The following is a 27,591-nucleotide window of genomic DNA, read 5'->3' as shown; positions in this document are numbered from 1 at the left end:
AAAATCAATGCCACTCTTTAGTAATGTGGACTTGACAAGTGATTCAAACTTGACAATATCATTTCAAGTATTACTTAGAAGTGGGATAAATCTCAGCAAAAGTTACATTTGCATTTTGTCTGGAGGATACACAAATAAAATCCTCAAACAAACAAATTACAAAATTGAGGCAATCTGGAAGGCTCAACATATACTTTATCAACTTAAACTTTAGTACAGAAAGGAACTGATATCACAGAGTTCACTTACCCAATAATAAAACAAGAGACTGCTGTTCCTAAAAAGGCGTAAGCCAAAATGGACCCCAAATTCCTGAAAAAGTGTCTCTGCATAGGAAAAAGAGGTTTATATACTGATTTAAAACAAGTTACATCAGTTGTTCAAAAACATACACTACTACACTTGCATTAATACACAGAAACATTCCATCATTTCAGAGAAACACTTCAATTACTGCAATGTAAATTCTGTCCAACTTCAATAAATTGAATAAACCAAATCTGAACCATGTACTAAATCCTACATGTAGCTTATTGACAGGATGCTTTCCACACAGATGTTTTCATAAGAGATGTAAAAGTTAGCTGCAAAACTGAAAACCAGCACCAATTCACAGCGTCTTCAAATGAGAGCAGAATCTGAGCCCTTTTGCCATTCAGGGTCCGGCACATCCCCACTGGGATTCAGGTTTGAGTCCACTTCTCAGCATAATTTACTGCATTTTGGATATTTGAGAAGGACCAAAACAATACATAGCAGGACATCTTTTACTTTAAATGAAACTGAGGTTAACCTCTGGCAAAGTTCAAAGGAAAACAAATCAGCAAGACTAAATAGAGTTTAATGTGTTTATAGTAAAAAGTACATGCATTTTCTCTTAAAACAATATGGCCTAACCATCTATGGAGGAAACAAGATTTTTCTTAGTGCCATAAAAAAAACATGCTTGAAATTGAGACTGCATTCCTGAACAAATCAGCAGACTCACATTAAAAAAAAAAAAAAAAGCTATTCTCCTCAGAAATTATTACACTTACTTTCTTCAGGCTATAACCAGCATGAAAAATAATAGGAGGCAACAGAATGTTGAAAAAAACTTCTGGGTCAAATGTTACCTAAAGAAAAAGAAACTTCAATTAGAGACAGACATAGGCAAATTGTTAGGTCTTTTTCCTCTTTCATTTTCTGACAGCTACTATTTTTGGCTGTTGAAATAGCTAAGCTGACCCTCCAATATACTGGCCAGCTCTATACATACACAGCAGCAAAAAGCTGCAGCTCTTCTTGGTAAACAGCATCTAGAAAAAAAACAGGCATTATATCCATCACCAATGATAATCTTGCAGTAGTCCCAAACACAGTCCACTTTTTAAAATTAAAAAATTCTAATAGAAATGACACAGGAGAAGATCTCTTTTATTGTGGTACATGATATTCATATATCTGCAGATGAAATGCTATTTTAGCTTACTTTTTTTGCAAGTCTAGCCACTGTATAGTTATTATAAGCCAATCAAGCCAGATACAAGACTGGTTTTCAGGAACTGGGATCATACGTCACTTCCATGTATTGCATTAGAAGCTCCGGATATCCATGAAAGACTACACTACAGTAAGGAACAAAAAACAGTGAAAATCCAAACAGAAGACCTGCACATGTGTGAGACTAACTAGGCTTTCTTCAGCCCCTGTCTAAGCACAGGTTAGAAGACAAACACAAGTGTGCACTCCCAGAATAGGATTCATTTCAGCTAACTTTAGATATCTATAGCAGACAGGTACATACAGACACCTAAGCTCTCTTCACAGTCAGCAGAAAGAAGTATTTTTAGGTTACAAACCTTAAAGTCTCAATCCTATACTTCAAAGTCTAGCTTTGATACACACAAAAGGTGGTTAATTCCTGCCTCTGAATAGAATGAGAAGCTAAATAGCACATCTGAGTAACAGTTGATAGATGAATTTCACTTCCAATACCAGACTGTCTCATTTGGTAGTTTATAGGGATGTAAGCAGTAACTATTTCCTCACAATAAACAGAATAAAAAACCCTAGGAAAAAAACCAAAACACTAAGAAACAATCACTTCTCATTAAGAAATGATCATTTTCCTTATATTGTATAATACAAGGCAGCATAAGGCTTTTTTGTTCAGCTGGTCTTCACGAATTCTACAGACATTAGAAACATTCGTTAAGTTTTCAAACAGCAATCAAGGGCTTTGGGAAAGCACTACATACATGCAACAGAGCCCAGTTTCACCAGCCGCAATATAATACAGAAGGTGCTTTTGAATTAAGCATTGAAGTGCTGTTACTATCAGGAACACAGACACTTGATACTACCTAACATTCAAATGGGATGGAGGGGGGAGGAGGAGGGAGGGAAGCACAGATAAAGGAGAAACACTCAGCCAAGCTCAAGAAATGGTCTACCCTCACCTTTCGCAACATGTCATTTTGCTCCACGTTATGGATCTTCCCGGGGCTTATTTCCCCTTTGAGCGTATACTCAAAGAACTTCCCGCTGACGTTGACCAGCAGGGTTGTGAACAGCCTGTCCTCCTGCGAGCAGCTGATCGGCTTGTCACGGCCGCTGGTAGAAGGAGTCCCATATCTCAAGATCACGCCAACTATGAGTCCTGGAAGAGAGTTAAAAATCCATGAGGCTGATTTGCTACTCCTGTACCTAACTTTCTAGTTTCAAGTAACATCCAAGGTATAATGCATAAGCCTTACAAGCGTACATGCATCATCAACATTTCGCAGTGAATCATTACTATCATTTTCCTGCAGAGGAAGAGAGGCCCTCAGCACATCAAAACTACTGATGAATTTATAAAATCTGGTATCTGCCTGAAGTGACAAGCAAAATACTCCATTTCGTGTTTTGCCTTCTTCGCCCTCATTCACACCTCTAACGCATAAACCCAGAGTTGCACAAGAGGGTAAACACTAGGACACATCAAACACATTTCACCTGCCTAAGGACAGAAGTGAGTAGATACACTATTGCCAGCAAGTAACAACTGCTGAAAACATGTGACCCTAACTGAGCTGAAACAGTGATGTTTGCCATAAGGTTTTATGGCTGCAGCAAGGATGCAGCTTTTTTGCCTGGCAGTTCTAAGCAAGCAAACAATTCTTCTTGCACAATCTCCTGTGTACTCTGCACATTTTGCAACTAAAATTCAGGTGGCATGCACAAAGAAGTCAGCTACATGTCTCTTGCAAGTATTTTCCACATTTCACAAAACCAAAAATAAAGTAAGGTTAAAAATGAGCAATCATAAGAGACCTGAGATTCAGGAATATAGGAAGAATTACTCAGCCAGCCTAGATAAAATCCAACCAGAAAACACCATCAATAAGGGATGCATCAAACACAATGCCAAAAAATAACTTGTAACCTAATGGAAGGGCCATGCTAGGAGGCTAGAGAAGCACAAGGTTTTAACTGAGCACCGTTCCTTTTACAATGTACTAAGAAAAGAACAAGACTCCAGTTCTGTGGAGAGAACATATAAGAACAGTCGAAACAGTTTTGGTCTCGTAAGCAAACAAATTGATACCCACTTACTAAAGGCTCTCCTGTTGCCTTAGGATGATTTGCGATTTAATCCTCATTCCAGACAACTGCAAGATGAAGATGGATGTTTGATCCTTTTGTTGACAAGTCAACAGTCAATGCTGGTTTTACTCCCTGTGACCCTCACTCTGCATCCATAGATTTGTTTTCCCAGATGGTAAATGAAGTTGACAGGTAATAACCAGAGAATAAGTGAGGTATAATAAAGAAAAAAATCCTATCACACACCACAAAAAAACCCCAGACAGACTTATCTTTATGGCATAGTGTAAAGAGTAACCAAACTGTACCCCAAAAAAGCCAACCAAAAGAACACACCTCATTCTCTTCAAGTTCAGAGTGGAAAAATGGTTTTAATGCAAGAGAAAGTACAGCAGATAGTAGCTGTGATGCTAGTGGGCGGCTCGCCTCCAGCACTCTTTCTCTATGATCAAGAGAACACAGCGGCAACAAGATCATTAAAAAGTAACTGGAAGATTAAGATGTACTTTATTTAGAAAAGAGAGTTACATGCTCAAAGAGAACACAGGGGAAGAAACCCCCTCAGCGAGATAAATCTACTTACTGAAATTTCAAATGCTGACAATTTAAATACGGAGGTTTATACAAGCATGCTCCTAATGACCCCGGAGCATTATACAGCTATGCATGACGGACGTGTCGGAAACGCAGCTCTGCGCAAAGTGACAGGTTACGGCCAGTCACCTCCAAGCCACCTGCACTACCAGTTATGGCTAGAGACATCTTCACCAACCCAGCCAGGCAAGCAGCCAAAGCTTTCTGCTGCCCTCACCCCCCTCACACCCAGGAAGAGCTAAGCTCACAGAATACATCAGGAAGACTGTCGGTGTTAAAAACTGAAATAATCAGCATCAGCCAGAAATCCCGTAGTAAATCAGAAGCCAGAATTAAAACTGTACAAATGAGCTTATGCATAGTGGTGGCACAAAGCCAAATCTATACTGCTACTAAGCTGAGAATAGAGAGGGGGACACCGACACACATAACAGCTTCTTACACTCAGAGACTGCCCTTGGTGAATTCATTGCAAAAGCTGATGGGAAACCCCCATTGCTATTGCATTAGTAAGAGGCACTGGAGAGCAGGTTGTAATTGCATTATACAACTGGATATAATCCACTCATAACATCTCCCCCCCATAACAAAATACACCAGTTATTTTAAAACAAGTTTGGAAGATATGCCAATTATATCCATAACTGATACATAGCATTTGAAGTGAAACATCTTTTAACCCTCAGCGTCCCATGGCCTAGCTAACACAGCTATAGGGAAATACCTTGTTGTCATACACCTTCTACTGATAAAATACCAAACTGGATGACATTTGCACTGAGCACCATACGGTTTAGGAACATCTGATCCCTGCTGCCAGGCTGCTGTCTTGCAGCAGGATGCAGCTGGGACCAGGGTGGCCAGTTTTGAGGCAAGAGGCCAGCAGAAGCAGTCAAGTAGCTAAACCTACCCATGGCTCAGTCTTTTAAGGAAATAGGTATGAAAACAGGAAGGGGCCAAGGAGGCCACAAAAATTCCATGTGAATTCATTGGAATGTGAATTCCATGTGAATTCATTGGCCAGCCTCATTAGCAAAAAATACTACGTACCTGGTAGTTCAAAAGATGAGTTAGAAGAAGGGAAAGTTCCCTGACCTTATAAAGGTACAGGCATACTGTTATACTTACCATACAGTCCCAAAATAACAGGTTTTGAACATTAAAGTGAAATGCATCAGCTGGACACGCTTGACAGACATGAGCTGCAGAAATCCTGAAGTCATTAATGCTTTTCCAAAAAAATTTAAAGTCTTTATGGAAAACTGTATGGAAGTATTTTCAGTTTTCCAATGAACATCAAGTCTTTTACATGCTAAAAAGTTACTAGACTTGTTAGATGACTTCTACATTCCATCTCACCTGATAAAGCAACATTAACAAAGCTTATATATTTAGTCAGCCCCGAAGATTCCAAAAAACCTAAAAACCCAAATGCTTTTCAGGCAGACCGAACAGCTTGATTTACAGCTTCAGAAAGGATGTCCTTCTAAGCTGCCTGCCATAAGGTGTTATATGGAAGGCCAGGGCATGCTCTATAAATTTTCTCTGGATAATTGATTTCAACCATTTCCAGAACCTCAGAGTTGCATCTGCAGAACAAAAACAGAAGAGAAAGAGAGAGCCAGAATTGCTCGAGGGACAAACCTAGTGGGATACTCTAGACTTAATTCTAGGCCATTAACACAAGCGTAAATTCAGTGTAGCTCTGTTGCTTATTTGGAAGCAAGGGGAGGGATGGATGCTGGAGGCTAGGAATGGATACAGAAGAATCAGTACACAAACTCCATGTTACTTCTGTACCACAAGGTCTCACTGTTGAAGAGTTTGTGGACAACCTGGATCAACAGAGCAAATACTTATCTGACTGCTTAAGAACATTTTACCGCTTCAAAAAAGAAACCTCTAGGGCCACTAATCCAGCACTTTCTTTTACTGCAAGACTGTCACAAGAGAAAAAAGCTAGAAATGGGCTACAAATACTTCAAAATTTGAGAAGAGCCTTACTTTCAAAGTTTTGGTTTGTGATTACTGTTGCAAGGGCAAGTTTACAACACTGCTCAAAGACTCTCAGGAACGATAATCTCAAAAATTAATACTTAATGCCCTGTATGTATGACTTGCATTCTCACTTTTTACAGAGAAAGCATTTATGCCTCTATCTTGCCTGTACAATGCGGATCACACAGCTGGTACATGAAGAATGTCTTACTGGAAATGAGGCATTAAAAAGCTGGGAATATTTTTTCCCTTTTAAAACAAATCACTACTGATAATAAAAAACATTAGATTTCAGACATAGTCAACACCCATCTAACAATATACCATTTAAAATGGCATATTTACTTTTGGTTTTGTTTGAGCACAGAAGCCACTGAAGTGAGAATATGAATTCAGATAGGCATGCACAACCGCAAGCACTTGTCCCTGGTCAGAGCTGTGCTCTGCGTGGTTTCCACCCTGATTCTCTGCTGAAGAAGTAGCCCTGAGGTTTCAGGGAGCTTCAGCAGGCAGCAGTCTGCAGGAACCAGAGGTAGTTGCACTCCACGACACACGGTTCAATCAGTGAATTCAAACCGTGAATCAGTGGACTGGATCAATCTGTGAACTCAAACCTGTTTAGATAGTTTCTTTCGTATGCTCCTGGTAAAGAGCCCGGCACTGAATATTGAGGGTCCTTCCCTGTGCAGTGCAGTTTGTATTAACCACGTTTCAGCCTGAAGGAGACTCAGTGGGGATCTTCTTGCTGTTTGCAGCTGTCTCCTGGGAACACAGAGAAGAGAGGGACAGACTCTCCTGAAAAGTGCAAGGTGGTTAAGACCAAAGGCAACAAACTTGTTGCAATACAGGGGAGGGGAAAAAAAAAAAGAAAAAAAAAAAAAATCAGGTACAGTTTGGGTTTTTTTGTTTTTTTAAACAACGAAGTGGCTAAGCAGCAGAATAGGCTGTCCACAAAGGCCGTACAATCTCCATCCTTACATACAGCCAAAACTCAGGTGAGCATAGCCCTGAGCGACCCAAGCTATGGGGGCTTGCTGTGAGCAGGGGGCTGGTCAAGGCTACTTCCAGAGGTCCTTTTCAGCCTAGATAATTCTGTGATTTGTCCTCTTTCCCATGAACATTTGGACCCCTCAGACAGGTACTTTATGCTGCAAAGGTTTCTTTAAAAGCAACTTTGTTGCTTCCTGGGCCAGTCTTGGGGATTTCTGTTGCTTTGGATTTGGGTTGGGGGATTTTTCTTTAAACGACAGACTGCACTGCTGACTCTGAAACTAAGTCAGAGGAGAAGAAATGGCTATACAGGAGTCTGATCATAAAAGCCAGAGTGATCCAACAGACCGGGAAGAGATCCTGGTACTTCCTCAACCCGCCCTGACTTGCCCCCTGCCCTGGGCCACAACTCACCCCATGGAAAGCTGGCAGAGCGGGTGACCAGGAGACGTTTGACTCCTGCTGTTGCCAGACAAATACAGAAAAGCAGACACTGTGATACAGCAGAGGCAGCACTTGCTAGTAGTCTTTCCTTTTTTTTTTTTTAAATGTAAAAATAGTAAATTTTGGAAGCGACACTACAGCAAACCACTGACTGTCAAGCTGGGCAGCACCGTCAGCAGCGAGACCCAGTCTCACCTCGGCACACAGCCTGTCTCCTCTTAGCACAGCCCACACGGAGAGACAGAGAGAGTAGCACATTTTGGGTTCTTGGACAGCAGCTTCCTCATGGTGTAAGGTGATGGTGAGTAAAGTACCTCTTTGCTTTTGGAAAACCACATAAAGAATATGTAAAAAGGATTTCTTATATTTGAAAGTCTATGGATTTTTCCTCCCTACTCCCAAACTGAACTTTTTACCAGCTTGAAGATAACGAAACAAAGATGAATGAAAACTTGGCAAGAAGGATGAAAGAAATCCCTATAAGTATTTTCAAAGCAAAAGACTAATAATAATAATACACAGTAGTTATCACACAGCTTGTTTTACTATAGGATGTTTGTGTGCATCAAGATACCACAGTTGGAAAGTTTTACTTTAAATAGCCTGAAACACCAACAGAGAAAGTGTTTTTCCTAATACAGGGTCAACCTTTGAACCTCACAGTCCACACCTTCAAATTTGACAGTGATTTAGGAGGAAGTTTCCTTCCTCCCACTTCTTAAAAAGTAATTCAAGCATTGTTTCTGATCCAGAACTGAGCTAGTAATGTTGCACATTAAAAAAAATGAGACTGAATGTTATATACCACCTCCAGAAGTGCTAGCAACCCGCTCTCTTTACTTGCCATTCACTGTACCATCCCGTACAGGAGTGCAGACGAACACAGCTACACGACCCCTTGAAGGAGGGTTAAGTAAATGACTGCAGAGCTCCAGATCTCCGTTAGCGTCTCGCACTCAGCATCACTAATCTATTAGCTCCTTTCTTAATGGTGCAACACTGCCAGCATGGCATTCATCAGCCTGTCACATCGCTGCGGAAGATGAAAGACTTGAAAAATGGGAAGCCTGTTTTGAAATTAATCCTCATCTTTGGCAGTTTATGTTCAGCAGTGTAAACACAAGACAAGTCCTCACTGCATTTCACTTAAAAAAACCAAAAAACAACAACAACAAAAAAACCAGCAGCACATTTTTGAGCAGGCAATGGAGGCAGGTGATGCCAATTCTTGAAGTCTGAAGGAAATTTTGGGGATATCCAAAATCTGAAATGCTGAGTAACAGATTCAAGGTCATGCTTTGTCATTGCCTTAGGGCTATTTTAGATAAGGAAATTAAAAGCCAGTAAACAAGCTGGTAATTCTTCCTTGTAGGCAAACGTAGCAGTATGCTATCAAGGGCATCTTTGTAGTAAGCATTTTACTCACTTTTTAAATAACCCAAACTAAGCATAGTTTTGAATTTAAATAAACAGATTACTCCAAAAAAAGTTATCAGGACACTGTGCAGAACCAAATGTCAAATTAACTTGCTGACTCTGCTGGACATGTGTGCACTGTGTGCACCCTCGCCCTCTTGCAAGCCTTGGGTTCCAAAAAACCCACAAGAGTGTCTGTGATGGTCAAAAATGCCTTCTGACTAACTGTTCCTCTGTTTTTTCCTAGGGGAACTAATTATTTTTCATGTCGTGTCATGTTAATGTGATCTACATACTCATATGTACAATGAAATGGTAAAAAAAAAATAAATTATGAAGTACAGAAGCAGTCAGATATGCTTTATTCTGTAATGCACGTTCTTAATGATGATGGGGTTAAAGAACAGGTTTAAGGTAGAAAAAAGGTAATTTAAAAATACAACTATCAAGAGATTTAAACAGAAGACTGCTTTGGAATTTCAATAGTTAATTATTAAGTTTTACATACAGCTTCACATTTGCACAGGAGAATTGTAGCTCCAGAAAAATTAGTTTGTTCCAAATAATTTGGAGGGATGAATAGACACTATTAGAAAGATCACAACCCCAGAAACATGATCATAAAGATGTGGCAAAATGATAGCCAGTAAGAAAAATTGCTCCCTATATTCTCTCCTAGAATCTAAAATCCAGAAAAGAGAGAGTTAAACCAAACAAAACAAAAAAACCCCTACAAACAACCCCACAACAAACCACAGCCCCACACCATATATTGAACAGCCTAAACTGAAGGCTCAGCCCTGGAAGAAGCTGCTGTCCTGCGGTAAGAACATGCGGCCTCCGGTCCAAGCACAGGACTGTGAGTCAGGGCTCCTGACCCAATTCCCAACTTCAGCAGTGACTCAGTGGAAGAACTCAGACAAGCCACAGAAGACAACTTAAAGAGACACTCTCAACTTAGAAATAAGATACCACAGTTATAAAAGGCATAGGTATTTGTCAGAGATTGCACAGTTGGTCAGAGTCTGCAACTAATCTCAACTCGCACGTTTTTGAGTTCATTTACCACATAACCATTGTTTCATGCAACACAGATTTAACACAGCATTTGCTGTTAAAATATTTTATAAATAACATTTTAAAACATTCTTTATACTTCCAAAAATATAAGCATTCATCCTTAGTTATAAAACCCAAAGCAGTGAAAGTCATACATATACTAACGCCACACACATTCCTAAAGGCGTGAGCAGCAATGGGCAACCACAAAGACGCTAACCTCTGTGGCTCCCTTTCCTTGCCCCATACAGAAGTGACTCCCTAACAGGGTGCCAACTGCAAGTAGTCCCAGTCCCCTGCGGCAGGAGCAGAGCTGAAGCATTTCTTTCAACACAGACTTCTAAGCTAGATGAGGAAAAACCCCAACACAGAGCTTCATTCCTCCAGGCTTATTGGTGACCACATTGGCAGGCACCAGAGAAGAACAGACAGCAGGAGCAGCAGCAGCTATATGGTATATAACAGAAAACTTCCTATTTAACCCTTATGTTTTGTTACTGCTTTTTTCCCCATTTGCATATGCATGCTAGAAACACTGAGCATCTCTCAAACAGGAGGCCACAAGCGCCCCAGAGTCCAAAAAAGAATAATGTCAAGCCACTTGGTACAAAAAGCTTTACAATAATATCACCTGGCTCAGGCACTAGCAAGAAATGAAGCTTCCCAGTTTAAAAGAAAAGAGCTGAGACAATAATTATTCCCCCCCTAAAACATGCTGTAAAGCTTCAGCAGAAGGAGTTATTAATTTGTCATTGCAAGGAGTCAGGCTTCAATCTGTAACCCAATTGAGACTCATTAAGCAGCAGCAATCTGCTGACACTGTCATTTAATTTTGAAGGTTTGACATAAGGAGAGAATGAAGGGGAAGGGAGCAGGAAATACATCCATCTCAGTACGGCTTTGGGTTCAAAGAGCCCACGATAGCTACAAGGAGAGCTATTAACTACAGATAAGCCTGTTCTCTTGCTATGAGGAGTTCTGCATCCCAGACTCAGGCCTTCGCTCATTTGAAGGATATTTAAAGCGATTGATGTGTTGTGGAGACCTTCATCCTAAAAACCATTTCTGGGAGTTTCTGATTAGGACAGGGGCCCAAGCAAAGTCTTAGGAAGAAAAGAACAGGAAGAACTTTAACCAAGGTGAATGAACTAAAAATCTGCATCAGAAAGGTTTTCAGTTATCTCAAGGAGAACTTCCCAGTACTTCTCTCTTCCCAAAGGTCTTTTTGTGCTAAGCCCCATCTATTTACTAACAACTTAACATCCTACCTGTAGAACAGGCAAAGGTTTCGAGTTGACTGAATTTTCAAGGAAATCTTTGTTGCTGAGGCAAGCCCCACACTCTGTAGCTGTGGGGAAAAAAACAACTTGCACTTGTAAACAAGTTGGTTTGTGGCTTACAGGGAAATGCACCGACCCAAAAGACAGAAATAGCGGCAAGATGACAACTCTGGCTTTCTACGATCATCATGTTTGACCATAGAAGTCTTGTTATTGCAACATCCAAACACACACAGTCTCAACAGAAGAACTATACCATCTCGTAGGGGCAACCTGCCATTTACAGATGTCTCCCAAAGCAGATCCGAGAAGCCACATTTCCCTCTGTTTCGCCTTTCTGGGTGACTCTTCCGAGCACTGGCACTTCAGCAGCTGTGGCCTTCCCACAAACACACCACAATTCTCAATCCCACTCTACAGCTGTTTAACCCGCTGACCCACCTACTCTTGACATCCATCCCACTTTACATGCTAGGAACTGAAAAAAGCCAGGAAATACTTTTCTAAGACCTGATGGACAGCTGAACAGAGAATCAAAGAAATTGACTATTACTTGCCCAACACTCCTTTTTCTGCTCTCATATACAGTATAAAATTTAAGCAGTTGTTTTAGTACTAACTGCAGAAGCCAGGCAAATGACTGCTGCTGCAGCCTGCAGTGCATGAGCAGTTTTGTGACACTTCTGTCTTCCTGACTGATTCCCATGAGCTAGAGAGGAAGAAGAAAGATTGTACTTCGAGCTGCAACAAGAAAAGCCAGCCAAAAGCTCGGCCTGCTCACAAGCAGCACATTGTCCAGAGGTCCCACAGCTGCAATTCCCAACCTCCTACACAGCCTGCTACCACCCTCCTTCTTCCCTCCTAAACTGGTACAAGCTTTACCTTAGTCCAGCCAAACTCACCCTACAGTTCCCAGCCACGACCTTCTTGCTCTGCCCCCACTACAGACTGACACCTCCTTGCCTGCTCCTGCCGGATCTCAGGTGCTGCTCTGGCCTGACATTTTTGCCATCTCTCCCAGCCTTTTTAGCATCATTGGTGCCAGCATGGTGCCTGAGCAATCACATCCCCTTCAGCCCTCCTCTGCATCCCACCTCAACTCTAACCCCAGCATGTCTCGCTAGTGGCACAGACGTGGTTGGGGACCTGTGATTTCATGTCCCCTCCTAATCCAAAGGTGGCAGCTGAGCCCTAGTAAGATCAGATTTATTAGCAATAAAGAGCAGCCAATTCCCATTACGTGGAATAATCTGACCCACTGACATCCAGGGCAGCTACTGACACCACAGGGCCTTGGTGCAAGACGCCTTGGCAGGACAGAAAAAGGTAAGGAGTAAAACATCCTTCCAAAGGCTGATCTCACTTACATGAGCAGAACCACTGTGCACCCCATGAGCTTGCTCTTATCCTAGCCATTTTAAGTGCATAAAGCTATTTATTTACACTGTCTTTTGGCCATTCATTCCCTTCCCCTGCATATTCTCTCAAACAAATACAACCTCAAGGACAAACATAAAATATTCTCAGATTGAGCCAGCAGGTTTTCCCACACAAGCTGTTTCAACACAACAACTCCCAGCCCCACACTAAAATCTTGGGTTTGGACATGTGCAAAGTAATCACTATAAAGCAATTCTTGCATCCAAAGGTGGATGGGTACCCTTTCAGGAAGATACCAAGCCAAAAGAAGGATCTTTCTATTTCACTTGCTTCATACCACTGTGCTTTCAGGGCTGCTTCAGATAAGCACCACCAAAATAGCCTCCAAACTTCCTTAATATGCTTCTCATGACATGACTTTTATCAGTACAAAGGATTAACTATGTCTAACTAGTTCAGTTAGAAAATTGCTTCAGTCAAGTTGCTTTTAAAAGAATTAACTGCACATGGTATCTATTAAAACCTGGGTATTTACACATTTGCCATCAGAAGCACGAACAACTCCCACTTCCCATAAAACTAGAGGACAGGGGACAGACTTGCACCCCCACACACGAGGTAGCACAGAGAGTAAGCAGGCCATGAAACCAAGCACTGCTGCTCACCATGCACGTCCTTCACCATTTTTGCATAGGCGAGTTTAAGTAATCAGCCACATTACTGCTCAGATGTAACCTTCATGGCCTTTTCTTTTTACTTTTCCATTTAGATTTTTCAAGTGAAATACAGCATCAGCTGATTCTGGCGTCACTGCAGTTTCACTTCTCCAAAGATACTCTTTTTCTTAGGCTAAGAAAATGCTTGACAGAATAATACAAGTGGCAGTGACAACAACATGCAATATAATATAATGCATTTTGTCTGGCTTACAACTGCCATCTCAAACCACAAAAAAGTACCTCATTTAATTGTGATGTGGCTGTTAGGACTCTGGTATAAGATAAATAGTTTAAACTAACACAAAAACCCCCAAAACATTAGTTTGTGTAGATAATAGGTTACACCACCCTGCACTTAAGTGCTGAGACAATCTACGTCTGTCAACATTGCTCATCAAGAGAGCGCTACCCTTGGAGAACATGCAAGTATTTACAAGCTTTTTATTTCTAAAAATTACATGCTAGTACTAATGCTTTTGAACAATGTGGTTAAGAGATGGATGATTATCTAGACACTTGGAAAAACACCTCTTGAAACTTTAAGAAGTACTTACTCCCAAGATTTGTTACCATATGAATTTGCAGGTTAAATGGCAGTGTATGTGCACTTATTAACACCCTCACAGCACAAAAGCTGGATCGGTAGCTAATACATAAAGACTGTGGATTTACTTCAGTACAGGTAAAATATCTAGGGCAACTCACTGCAAGCTTCTATTTTGCCTCCACCAAGCTTAGTTTTGGTACCACCACTCTGTATACCTTGACAGCTAGGGAAGCCACTAGGATAAGTGAACTGCTTTTGCCCAGAGCCAGCGGGAAACACAGGTGTTATCTCATCCACTTCCAAGCAGCCAAGCTTACAAGCTAAGAATAGAAACCAGTCAGAGCCTAGGCTTGCCTGTTTCTTCCATTACTGCTCCAAGCTCCAAGTCAGAAGATAAATAACTTTTTCTTTCACCCCACTGCTTGAGGCTTCCAGCCCAACACAGTATTTTCAGCCCAAGATGATACTTCATATATCCCAGAAGCTACATTTTAATATGTCTCAGAGCATTAGAGTTGAGTTCATTTAGACCCCATAGGCAGACACTGGATCTCCTTTGCACAATTCATGTTAAAAAAGCCACAGAAGTGCTATAAATTAAGTTCATTTTTTGTGGACACTGGAAGTCCCCTTCCCTAGAAGGAAGAAGTTCTGATTTAACTATTTGCCTTTTAAAAGCCGTTAGCAGTTTGCAAGAGGTCCCACACATTTATCTTTCAGGTTGTTCATCAAGAGGGGTAGGGAAAAAAGATCAGCAATCAATCAACTGCAAACAAAACAAATTACAGTGTTGTAGTATAAACACTAACTTAAGTGTGACAAACTAATACTAAAGTTCAAGCTCAAATTTGAAATCTAAAGCCATATTAGGACAAAAATGAGATGTTCTTACAAAGCATTTGCAACTTACATACATAACTGAAAAGAAAGAGCAATGATCAAAATTTGACTCAAGCCTCCAGGGGAAAAAGGAAAAAAAAAAAAAAAAGAAAAATTACTTGTTTTTCTCCTTCAGATGTCAGCTGAAAGTTACTTGCTAAAACCACTTTTGAGACCTAGAAAAGCCACTTCCGTGGGTTTAAAAACTGGAAAGGTTTTTGGAAGAATTCTAGAAAACTCTCAAACCACATAACTTAGAACAGTGCTTTTAATTTCAGCTTCGCAGCTTCTTACACAAAAATAATTCAAAGTGTTATCATGTTTAGCATGGATTTCTTAGGTGAAATATGCCAATGTAATGACAAATACCTTTAATAATTTGTGCACAACTTTCTACTGGCTAAGGGCTTGCAGGAAGAAGGAAGTTGGATTCTTTGCTTAGGATGCCCAAAACCCAGAAAAGGCAGCTGTTTCAACAGCAGCCTCCAACTTGAGCCAGCAAATTTGGGATACAAGGTGCAGAGGATAAACACTTTCTGCTTCCACAAGTCCAACTGGTGGGAACCCGCAGACAGTCAGCAATCCTGAAAACTGACTCCTGTGTATCCAAAGACAAAACCAGAACTCAAATCAGAAATTTGGAAATGAAAGAGCCCTTATGTTCACAGATGCTGCCTAAACCAGTTTACTCAGACTGTATTTCCCTGAGATTCCCCATGCCTTTTGGCAGGACACAAAAAAAAAAAAAGTTTGTTTTCATGGAGCCATCCCAGCTGCTCTTTTCCAGCACATCAGCAGACCTTTATCTGCTGCTTCGACTGTTGTCATTTCACTGATGGATGCGGGTTGCACCTCTCATGCATCTCCTGCGCATTCAACAACCAGCTCCCTCTGGAAAAGTCTAGGTCCCAGTGAGCCACTTGGCATCAAGTGGACAACCAGAACACGCAGGCTGTAGCACTGCCTGGACAAGCGGCCTCTGCCAAGTCACTTGCCTCTTAATACTCACCCTCCTGAAAAGGCAACCTGAGATTTGCAGTAGTTCCCACTGATCAGGAGCAAATCCAAGGTCCTACTGTGCTATATAAAGTATTCTTTCTGCAAACTGCTTAAAAGTTTAATACAACAAGAATATGGAGCCATAAAATTGATGATTATTGCTTTAGCCTCCAGACATGGTGTTGCAAGCACACTTCTGAATTTAAAGAGCCTGGCAAGAACTCCAGCAAAGGCACAAGGTGGTTTTTAAAAGGACTGCTCTCACTCCGGAAATTGCAGAGTATCAGGCTTATTAAATATTAAGGCCAGACAAATTGCAGAGATGTCAACAAAACTCAAGACTTTGCAATCCAACACTGATAGAGTGGTCTCTGTGGTATCCTCACCTAATATTGCTGCAGATTTTGTAAAAGTTGTGCTTGCATGAAAGTAACTTGATTTTCTGCAGACAAGGAGTAGAAATATTTCTGTCAGAACAACAACATTTCACAGTTCCAGTTTCTGAAGAAATGTCTCATAAAAGCAAGGCAAGTTCTGTCAAATAAAATTTTAATGAGTTATTTTGCTAGACTTAACTCCTATCCTTATTAATGCCTATGCTTTAAAATAAAGATGCTGTGAAAGATTAACTAAAGACCTCCATCAAATTTTTTTAAAAAGGGATTCAAAAAAGAACGTCAAGACTTCTGGAAAGAAAAAAAAGTGACAATAGTGAGAAAAGACTCTGTATTGTAGCTGTTAAGACAATCAATTACTACACTGGAAAGAAAAATCTGAATTAGCTTATGAGTATCTCCAGAGATGTTTCCATTGCTGTTCTGTCATTGGTTATGAAAGATCAGAAACAGTTCTGGGTATCTACCTAGACTTCCACATTTACCTTGATCAAAACTACAGCACAAACTCACGGGACACCAGAAAACCCACAGACGCCAGAGCAGGGAGAACACCGTGACGTAGCTCAGAGATGGAGGAAGAAGGCTGGGTGATGACAGGCTGTAGACACAAAGACAAAAACGCTCACCAAGAAGCAAAGTGCAAAGAAGCTGTAGCCAAAACTGCATGGAGCTGCATCCCCTGACTTGTCTCTTCCCTCCATTACTGCTACCATTACTTTATCTTAACTCCAACAGCACATTTTTGTGCAGAACACAATTTTCTAAAGCAAACGGAAGCGTCCCACTCTGCACATGCAGCACAAACTTCATTTCAGTTTGCTTTATAAAATTGCTCTCCACTCCCAGAAATCAGCAGGCAGAACATAACATTGCGCTGGGTTAGACAGCTCAAACATGAAATCCAGCCTCATTCCAGCACACGTCTTGGATTAAGATTGGACTTGTTACAACTCTCAGGAGGCTACTATGCACTAGGACCATGTTCGGTTTGTTAACATTTGGAAAGGGTATCAGCAAGGTGGGTCTCTTCCAAGAGTAACAAAGGCTTAAGTGAAGCCATGCTGTCTGCAGAGCTGGGCTCCAGGCTTGAGTCTGTAAGAGCTTCTCAGTGATGCAAACAACCACAAGCCACTTTTCACAAGGAGGCATGACTTGGCATTCTTGAACAAGTATTTAGAGGTCTGGTTTGCAAGAGTAGTGGGCTTTCCAAGCTTCACTGATACATAAGAGTGTATCTGGGAGCATAAAGAGAAGAAAATCCCAATTGCAGGCATCAGAAAGGGATGACTAAAAGAGATTCAGTGAATGCTTTTGATCTTGTTCCTTGCCGCAACTCCTTACCTACAAGATGGAGTAATAGCACTCTCCTGCAAACACATCACAGGATTTAACGGTCGTGTGAACCCCCAGATAGCAGCAATCATATTCCCAAAGAATAGGAGAAGGAAGGAAGAAAACTTTACAGGGACGTGTTACATGATAACAGCTCCATATACCACATACAAGCTCTCTTCTAGAAGCTACGAAGAGACAACACTGTGAGTAAAATAGACCTTTCAAGTCAACTGTATGAGGTCATTTGCTGCTTTGGACACCCGCTGTCTCCAACAATATCTAGGAATTGACCTTCATCACTGCTAGAAACACAGTATCCTTGAGGCCAAGGTAAAGCACAAGTTGGGCTAGTGCAGCTAGAGCTGTAGCATGGGTGGGGTACACTGACACAAAGATGATGATGCATTTTCTTAGAGCAGACACAAGCAGAGCACAGGTTGGTCTAGTACACTTTTGGAGTGTGATAGTCATTTCTTTTGCAATTTCCAAAAGACCTGGTGAAATACCCTAGGAGTCCACATGACTATGGGATATAGTAATATTGGACACTGTTACTCAATTTTCTGTGCCAGAAGTAGCATGGAAGGTAGTTTGTACAAATGTACTATACAGGCCAGTTCCTTCAGTGTGACCTATCAAAATTATCAAATAGAAACATGGAAAAAAAAAATTTAAAAATCTGTGACATGACTGTAGCAATACAAATCCAGCCTGACAGATAACAGCTGGGCAACTGATACCTACAGAAGTGCAAATATTCAATTAACAAATTCTATCAGCAATAATCACAGATGTCCTGATGTCAGGACATACCAATTCCCGTCAAACCAGGGAACATACATACATTAGCAGAGATCTGCAAAAAAGCACATCACTGTGTGCTCAAATCTACTACTAGGAAAGATGCTAAAGATGGCAACTGTGTGCAAAATAATTTCACTGAAAATCTTAAGAAAACAATATTCAAAATATGCACCTAGATGGCTTGTATAACACTGTCTTCATCAAGGGAAGATCTCTTCCCCCTTGCTTCCCTCCGTCTAAATATATATATCTCAAATAGCTACTGTTTTCAAGCTCTTAGTTTGTTATTCAAATGCTCTTTATGCAATACTTGTTGTTATTGTCATCGTAATTTCTCCACCCCTTATTCCGTAACATTTACGCCATGCTCAGGTCCCACACTATCCAATACAGCCTCATTAACTACCACCACCCTTCCCATCCTTTGATATAACACACAGATATCATTCCCTCAGTCTATGGACCACCCCTCTAAAATGTCTGTAAAATGTCCACCAATGTCCACAAATTGTCCATTGAGTTCATTTAGTCCAGGACTTTGGGCTCCATCTGATACGGTGGTCACTCAGGACAGGAGAGGTGGTGTGTTGCGTGGAGTGATTGGGCACCAAAGCCAGCTCAGGTCAGGTCACTGCTGCACTTGCACTGGTTCTTGTAAGGCTTGTTCTCCGTTGGTTCAGGTGGTTCCTGCTTGTGCTGGGAAGAAGGAAGGGGGGAATGTTCGAAGTGATGGCATTTGTCTTCCCAAGTCACCGTTAGGCGTGCTGGAGCCCTGCTTTCCTGGAGATGGCTGAACGCCTGCCTGCCCAGGGGAAGTGGGGAATGAATTCCTTGGTTTGCTTTGCTCGCGTGCATGGCTTTTGCTTTCCCTATTAAACTGTCTTTATCTCAACCCACAAGTTTTCTCACTTTTATCCTTTCGATTCTCTCCCCCATCCCAGTGCGGGGGGAGCGAGCGAGCAGCTGCGTGGGGCTGAGCTGCTGGCTGGGGTTAAACCACAACAGTCCTTTTTGGCACCCATGAACCCATGACCCTGGGATTAAGAGTCCCATGCTCAAATGCTTTGAGCCCCACATTGCGTTCTTCTCCCCCCAGCTTTATCTGCTGATCATGACATCCTATGGTCTGGACTATCCCTTGGGTCAGTTGGGGTCAGCTGTCCCAGCTGTGTCCCCTCCCAACTCCTTGTGCCCCCCCAGCCTGCTCGCTGGTGGGGTGAGAAGCAGAAAAGCCCTTGGCTCTGTGTGAGCACTGCTCAGCAATAGCTAAAACATCCCTGAATTATCTACAGTTTTCAGCACAAATCCAAAACATAGTCCCATACTAGCTACTATGAAGAAAATTCTATCCCAGCCAAAACCAGCACAGTAACAAATGGTCACTAGCAAAATACTGTTCAGGAAAGGTTATCTCTTTAACTGTAGATGTCTTCAGAAAGTACCACTAACATTTGCCACTTCAGTAGCTGTATGAAAGTCCCTGGGTTTCCTTTTTGACTCACCCAGAACAGATTCCATAGTGAAAACTCAAAGGCAAGAAAACCTTCTTCAGATCAGAATATTAATACCATGTGCAATAAATAACACTCACATAAGTGTTCTATTTTTTTATACAGTATTAACAGGCTTTATATTTGGTTTGTGCAGTTGCTAAACCAGCTAGTACCAATGGAATGAGAAGCTCCAGTCAGTCACAAGAGACATATCTGTTACTGATCTGCACAGTCACTGCCAGGCACACTAGGTACCCATACCCTGCAAAATGCTTTACCAAACAGTTTCATTCTAATTCTTTATTTTAATTGACATTGTACTAGCTGTCTAACATTTTATCTATTTAAAGTGTCAGTTGTAGTTGAACCACGTTGTTCTATGAAGAGCAAACAGGTAACAAGAGATGTTATTTAGTTGCTCTTGCACTGGAGCATTGCAAAGTGCTGCATGCTACCTAGGAGTACAGCAACTGCCCGGTGACCATTTACTCCTGATTAACACTGTATAGAAGAGACTAGTATCACTGAGGATAGAACCGCTGAAGTGCTTTATCAGAACACCATGGAAAAAACTTGCATTTACTACCACTCACCACAACAGGGGCAAGGTGGAATCTAAGGCACGCAACTCTTGGCCACAGTACTATTTATATTTGTGAACACAGGGAACATTTCAGACTCCAGAATCAGCTCTGATCTTCAGCCAGTACAGCAAGGTCTTCCTTCTTCAGTGCTCCTGGCGTAACACAATGCAGCATGCCGCTCAGAATTGCAAGTACCTTTTTGATAAGACTTGTCTGATAAGACAAGTGCAGCTAGTGATGGAAAGTAGAATTAAAATCTAAAGTTACAAGCTTTTAGTGAGAAATAAATAAATCAATCACACTTAAGAAGAGATACACACTAGCACATCACATGCTGTCTTGGAATACACTCTCTCTGAGTACTCTACTGTGCATTTAATAAAACGAGTATGTTACCCAAAGCTAACATTTTTTGCCAGACCAAATACTTCACAATATACTGACGACTGAACAAATGCCCAGGACAATCCATCCATTCACGACCACTGGAGTTCATCATTCCTACTTATTCTTCATCCTTCGCAGATGCAGTAATCCTTATGAATGCAGGCTTTCTTTAGATTGTAAAGAACAGCGATAGGGCCATAATGAAAATCCATCCAAAGAAAATACAAGCTTTCAGAGCATGCACTGAAGATTTGCTGATCTGTACAACGGTCAGCTACAAATCGTACACACTCTTCAAAATAAAACAGGAAAATGGTGGAAATTGAGTCAAAAAGAGTTTATGAAGCACTACATCATTCAGATGCTGTATTTCAAAAGCTGCAAAGTGCTTCTGTATAAATAAAGTTGTTTTGCAGCACCCTCCCTCCCAAATACACAGAAAGACTACCTTTTCCGACTCCTTTGTGTCTAGGAAATCAATAACTCACAGAAAGAATGAATGACAAAAATAAACCAAGGTTACGGATATGCTGAAACACTGTTGCAGGCACTGTGGTGCATTCTGCTGGTTCTGTACAAAAAGTATGTTCACATCAGCTCCTGACAATGGTAAGTTCTGAAGCTACAGCAATTAAAGTAGTCCTTGAGAAAAGAAAAATTACTGCTGCGATGCCTATTCATGCCAAGGACCTTGAGAGAACTAGTGCTTCAGCAAGCCTTCCCTCAGTAGCAGGCAAACCAGCTGCACAGTGCTTTTGCTATAGCCCAATGTGAATAAAAAAATTGCCTCCCAAATTCTAAAAATAGATTACACAATAGATAATGCAACCCAGTAAGCACACATTCATTGCATTTTTTTTGCAAAGCTTTTATCACGCTGTATCAATTTAAGCAAGAGGACTTGTTGTAAAATGAGCAGGTTAAGCAACAATAAATGGAAGATCAAATTGGATAACTGCTCCTTACAGTAAAGTGTTACCTAGCTATTAGATCCACAGGCATACAGGATCAGTTTTGGGATCGGAGCTAAGCAGAAGTAGAAGGAAGCAAGTAGACTATTTAGCCCATCATTTTCTTCTGGCATAAATAACCATAACATTTCAGAAGGGACCACAGAACTTTGAGGACAAGTACAGCATTATCATTGTTACCATAACATTTCAGGTTATTAGATGATCCAGATGGGTTGTTGTGGTTTAACCCCAGCCAGCAACTAAGCACCACGCAGCTGCTCACTCACTTCCCGCCCACCCAGTGGGATGGGGGAGAAAATCAGGGGGGAAGTAGAACTCATGGGTTGAGATAAGAACAGTTTAATAGGACAGAAAGGAAGAAACTAATAATGATAATAATAATAAAATGACAATAATAATAATAAAAGAATTGGAATATACAAGTGGTGCACAATGCAATTGCTCACCACTCGCCGACTGATGCCCAGTTAGTTCCCGAGCAGCAATCTGCCCCCTGCCCCCACTGGCCAACTCCCCCCAGTTTATATACTGGGCATGACATCACATGGTATGGAATATCCCTTTGGCCAGTTTGGGTCAGCTGTCCTGGCTGTGTCCCCTCCCAACTTCTTGTGCCCCTCCAGCCTTCTTGCTGGCTGGGCAGGAGAAGCTGAAAAATCCTTGACTTAGTCTAAACACTACTTAGCAACAACTGAAAACATCAGTGTGTTATCAACATTATTCTCATACTAAATCCAAAACATAACCCTATACCAGCTACTAGAAAGAAAATTAACTCTATCCCAGCCAAAACCAGGACATGGGTGCATGAGAAATTGTCACCGTCTGGATTGTTATAATAGCAAAGCATAGACAAAAGGTGTGCCCAGTTATTCATGCTAAACGCTGACAGACTGAACAACCAGATCATTGGGAAAACACTCATCAGACTGCAGTCAGCCAAGTTTTAAACCACAAATGTAACAATAAAAAAAACCTGGCAGGTAATATCATTAAATGTATAAAATCTACACATTCAGAAACCAGCATAATGACTGGGCACTACTAGAAGATTTGCTTCAAGCACTGGGTTCAGCTTTGGTTACTCTCTGAGCAAAAGATCATCTTTTCCAGCAGTCTAAGTGGAAGATATATCATTAAATTCAACTGAAATTTAACAAGGCGTGCCACAATTCTCCTGTCACAACAGTAATTAAAAATCTTGCACCAAATCAAACAGAAATAAAGGACTGAGTGGATCTTACAAGATGAGTAATGCACACGGTGCCTGATACTAAGATACTTGTGGCAAACATCAAAAACACCACAAAAAGCCCAGGAAACCCCCCTGTTAACTATCTTACCAATACTCAGACACCCATCCAAAAAAAAAAAAAAAAAAAAAAAAAAAAATCAGCTGTCCTTGTAACAGTTGGCTAGAACAAAAGGCACAAGAAGTCACTCACATGCCTCTGGGCCAGGTTAAGACTCAGCAGTGGGGAAGGGGCACTCCAGCACCCGCAGGCTCTGTAGCACTTGCACTTCACCCGTAAGGGACATGGCAGCCTGCCTGCCTTGCACGGCTGCTATAAAGCAAAAATCATGGACATGTTACAGGCACAGTTAAGGTATGTAAAGTCAGATCGTGTTTAATTGGGGGCCTGTATGATTATTACATCAGCAAAGAGCATGCACAGACCAACTGCATCACGGTGGAGGGTTCTGCTTTTCCCTGAACAGAAGAGACGATGCTGGTGGAAATCACTGGATAAGGACAGAATCACAACTCATGACCCAAATTCAGCAGCGAGTTTCCCAAGCAGCCTTGAGCAAACCTTTCCTGTTGTGTACTTCATATCCAGTACTATTTTCCATCTTTAAGAGGCAAAAATTATTAAGGCTTTACAATGCTTGGATGCTAATATGGTATTTCATGGATCTGTAAATACATACACACACTTTTTTCTTCATCCCACATAAACAGGTATAAAGCATTGTGAGGACAATTGGATCCTAACTTTAGGCTGATGAGCGGCAGTGGCCCAACTATTCCCCTGCTCCCCGCTATCACACCATCCCTTCAGGTGTGCTAGGTGTGCCAAGCAAGTAGGAGTACAAAGGAAAAAGCAGTGGTGTAAACAGGTGACTAAAAACATTTCTATGGGCTGAGCAACATAGTCGTGGTCATTCAGAGATGGTGCAACTCGCATTGACTTCTGAGAACATATACAACACAGCTCAACAGCCTAGCCCCAGCCGCAGCCAGAAGCTCTCTCCCCAGTTAAGTTCCTGAGGGAAAGTGTTCTTTTTCAGGATTTCGTATTTATCACCTCAAAGACTTGAGGTTACTGCGACTGTGACCCACAGACTACGTAGAAAGGTCTGCCAAATAGCACAGGAGTATAGCAATGAAAAGCCTAGACCAGTAATCAGAATATTTTGCTTCCTTGCAGAAAAGCTTCTACTTTCCCAGCCATTTTTTTGTCACCCCTACAAAAAATTCATATCCCCCCAGATAGTCAGTCTCTCAGCCCATATCAATAAGCCTAACTGAATCCGATGCCTTCTCCTTAGTTAAATCTCCTTCTGCAGATAAAGTTCAGCCAAGCATTTCTCCTTGGGGTACCTGTTGCCCCAGCAATTTGTTCTGCAGCTTCTTCTGGTCAGGGTAGGTGACTTCTTCAGTACTGGCTGATCTCCTGCTCACTGAAGCTTACAACAAAACTGCTTGATCCTCAAGCACATCAAACCCTAAGTCGTAGATAAATTTTCCCGGTCAATATAACCACTTGTCTAGCAGAACATGTCCTGCAAGTATGACATCCCAGGAGTAACCTCAAGTCCATGGAACTTGGTTAGTTTAAGTTACAGTATGAAAGTGAGCTTTTTTCAGACATTTTAAAAATACGATATTGTTTTCAATTTAATGTTCCTTAACTCTGAAACCCAGCATTACAGCATGGACCTCTGGCAAACAGGTGCTAATAGGAATCAGTAAGATCTTCCCAGTCTTTTTTACCAGCCCCAGAACACCCTCCTGGTCAAATCAGCCCACCGCCTCTGAACCATGTAAAACCCCCGCCTGCTCACAACTTCCCATAAATCCCTATTTGTCAACAAGCTGCTATTTCAAGTTTCTCAACCAGTAAGGCAAATACAACGTACAAGTAAATAATCTGTAGTAAGAACTGTCAAATTTAGGAGTATACCTAACGATTACTTAAGGTGCATCAGATCACTGTTGATCATATACTTACTTCAGTATATGATTCATAGACCTTTTACGTTCTCCATACAATAGACACTCAGTTTATGTTTCAGGACAATAGAAAGAAAGGACCTAAGTTTCTTTAGTTGACAAGTTTTTCTGGTGTCATTAGAAAAAAAATACCATCTCCACATGTAAAATGGTGTTTTTTCTACACAAAAATCAAATGCAAAAGAAATACTGTTTCCAATCAAGTGAAGCATCAGAAAACTGTCTCTGTGCTCAGATAGAGAGTATTACACAAGAACAGGCTATTCTGGAAAGCGAGTAATTCAACTCTGAGGCGTGCATGTTGTATGTGGGTGCACACATGTGGGTCAGAAATGTGACCAGTTCAAGGATCAAATTGTCCAGAAAACACCATGCAGATATCGTAGCGTTTGGATTCTGGCACTTTGCCATCATTGCAAAAGCTGCCAACTTTTGTTCTTAAGCATTGCCCTTTTCTGCAACGAAGGGTTCTGAAGATCTCAGAAGATTAGATTCACTAAAAGACTATTTTTTACACAGTTGTTATAATCTAGTGTTACAAATCAAGTTAACTTCCTCACTCGCCATTCCAAGAAAACTCTATAGCATAACCCTGGTTGTAAATAGTCATCAGTGGTCCAAGTTTTCTTCTTATAGCTGAGCAATCTGTACTTTGCCAACAAGTCAAACTTTAAGCCTTCTTTGGAAGTCCAAGGACTGAAAAGTAGGTCTTGCTTTTGACACAGCCTATTACCAAGTTAAATAACGTTAGTTTAATTCTTGTTATAATTAAATATTCCTAGAGACAGTGGCATCTTTACCTTTCACTTCACAAAACCAGGTTTGTAAAGCATTAATTAAAAACATCTAAAACAATACCCACAGAACCAGGTGGACAGCTGAAAACACAGCAACAAAGCAAGAGAGGGTCAAGGAAAAAAAGTTACTTATAACACAAACAGCAAAAGTTTGATCTGAACACAATTCTTCTCCCATGCTTTGCAAAGCAGAACATTGAAGGAGTCAATGTTGCAATGAAAGCCTGGATTGTAGTTGTGTAGAGATAGGAATTAATATCTTACATATATGTTACCTAGAAAGAACCTGCACAGCTTAAACAGCTCACAGGTGAAAACAAGGTATAGATCATTCCAGCAGTGCTCGGGAAACCGGCCTGAGATGGACAAGACTGTGGTAGGAGGAGGAAGAAAAACGACAAGAAGTTATTTCAGCCATTCTGAGTTTGAGCCAATTCCCACACGTTCCCAAGAGGCAGGGAAGCGAGCAAAGATTTTTAGTTTAGACTGGCATAAAAAAAAAAAAAAAAAAAAAAAAAGGTAGGTCTGATATATGGAGAGGAATCGAGGCTGTCAGCGTTAAGATAAGCTATTGGATGTACTTTGGGGAGAAGCAGAGAAGTGACAAGGAAAGAGTCTTAGGCGATTCCCACAAAAAACCAGGCAGGCAGAATAAGTATAGTACTTCTTTCAGGAGAGCTAAAAGACAAGACCAGAAAAGAATAGTCAAACCCACAGGAACCATCGGAGGGCAAGATTTATCTGTATGTGTGTCAGCACTTCATGTACGAAGAAATAAGAGGGATAGAAGGCTACCAAAATTCATATGGACATCATCCTCCAAATTTTTGGGAGTCCCTAGTTTCTCTTGGAACTGTGGTAGAGGTAGCACCTAATGCAGAAAACCAGCTTGTGATCTGGTAACAGAGAAAAGAGAACCTATGACTTTGGCCAGTGAGTGTAGAAAACCAAATGCTTCAGAGGCGGTTTTTGGTTTTGTTTGTGCTTTTAAGAACATAACTATAAGTTTAAGCAGCACCTAAAAGATTAAGGCCCCGATGGGGGGGGCTTAGCTTCAACAGGCTAAGAAGAAAGTGCTCATAAACACAAAGTAGATTGTGCTTACACCTCCTGCCCCAACCTACCAGTCTTCATGAGAGGGGCTCTGTCATACGTACACACAACGTGCAACGCAAAGTTTCCTCTATCCCTAATTAGGGTTGACAAAACACTTACGTATCTGACATCATAAGCACCTGATGCAATGAGAAGATTAGGTATTTGTGTCTGAAGCACAGAGAACAAGAAATATAACAGTCCTATGTTTTACATTTTGGAAGAGATCCCACAACCAAGAGTTGAAAACGAAAAATGTTGAAATAAATACTCCACCATTTGCCAGTAAGAGCAATAAACTCTTTTTATGGTTTTCTGAGGCTAATATATGGAGAAGGGGAATATAATCAAGTACTAGGTATCACCAAGATATCTATGTTGACATTTCTCTGTTTCATGCAGGCACACGTAAAAACTGAGTATGCTGCAATTATACTTAGTTACTACAGCTTAACAAGCAGGTCACCAGCAGGAAATCACTCACTGGCTCTTCAGTCATGCAGTGCTGTGGAAAAGATTAATTTTATATCCATGAATCTCTGTAAAAAAATCATTAGGAGAATGGTCACCCACTGGAGTTTTTGGAAGCTAAAGAAATCTGTGTGTGTTCT

At 41.1% G+C, this 27,591-nt stretch overlaps 1 protein-coding gene across 10 annotated transcripts in view; it reads right to left on the bottom strand.

The window, feature by feature from the left end:
• The window catches only part of SLC9A7 (solute carrier family 9 member A7), a 79,267-nt gene that overhangs the window by 40,337 nt on the left and 11,339 nt on the right, over positions 1-27,591 (bottom strand). For all 10 annotated transcript variants that reach the window (XR_008233053.1, XR_008233055.1, XR_008233054.1 and 7 more), the window contains exons 2-4: positions 2,442-2,641; positions 1,038-1,115; positions 250-326 (exon numbers count right to left, since the gene is read on the bottom strand). Coding sequence is in view for 7 of the 10 variants with exons in the window: in XM_052774139.1 (XP_052630099.1) it covers positions 250-326; positions 1,038-1,115; positions 2,442-2,641 (355 nt within the window). In the remaining 3 variants the exon portion in view is untranslated. The remainder of the gene's footprint in view (positions 1-249; positions 327-1,037; positions 1,116-2,441; positions 2,642-27,591) is intronic.

Source organism: Harpia harpyja, chromosome 22 (genome assembly GCF_026419915.1).
Source record: "Harpia harpyja isolate bHarHar1 chromosome 22, bHarHar1 primary haplotype, whole genome shotgun sequence".
Taxonomy (NCBI): domain Eukaryota; kingdom Metazoa; phylum Chordata; class Aves; order Accipitriformes; family Accipitridae; genus Harpia; species Harpia harpyja.
The sequence above is the reverse complement of the archived record's forward strand: the minus strand, read 5'-3'. Positions and strand labels throughout refer to the sequence as shown.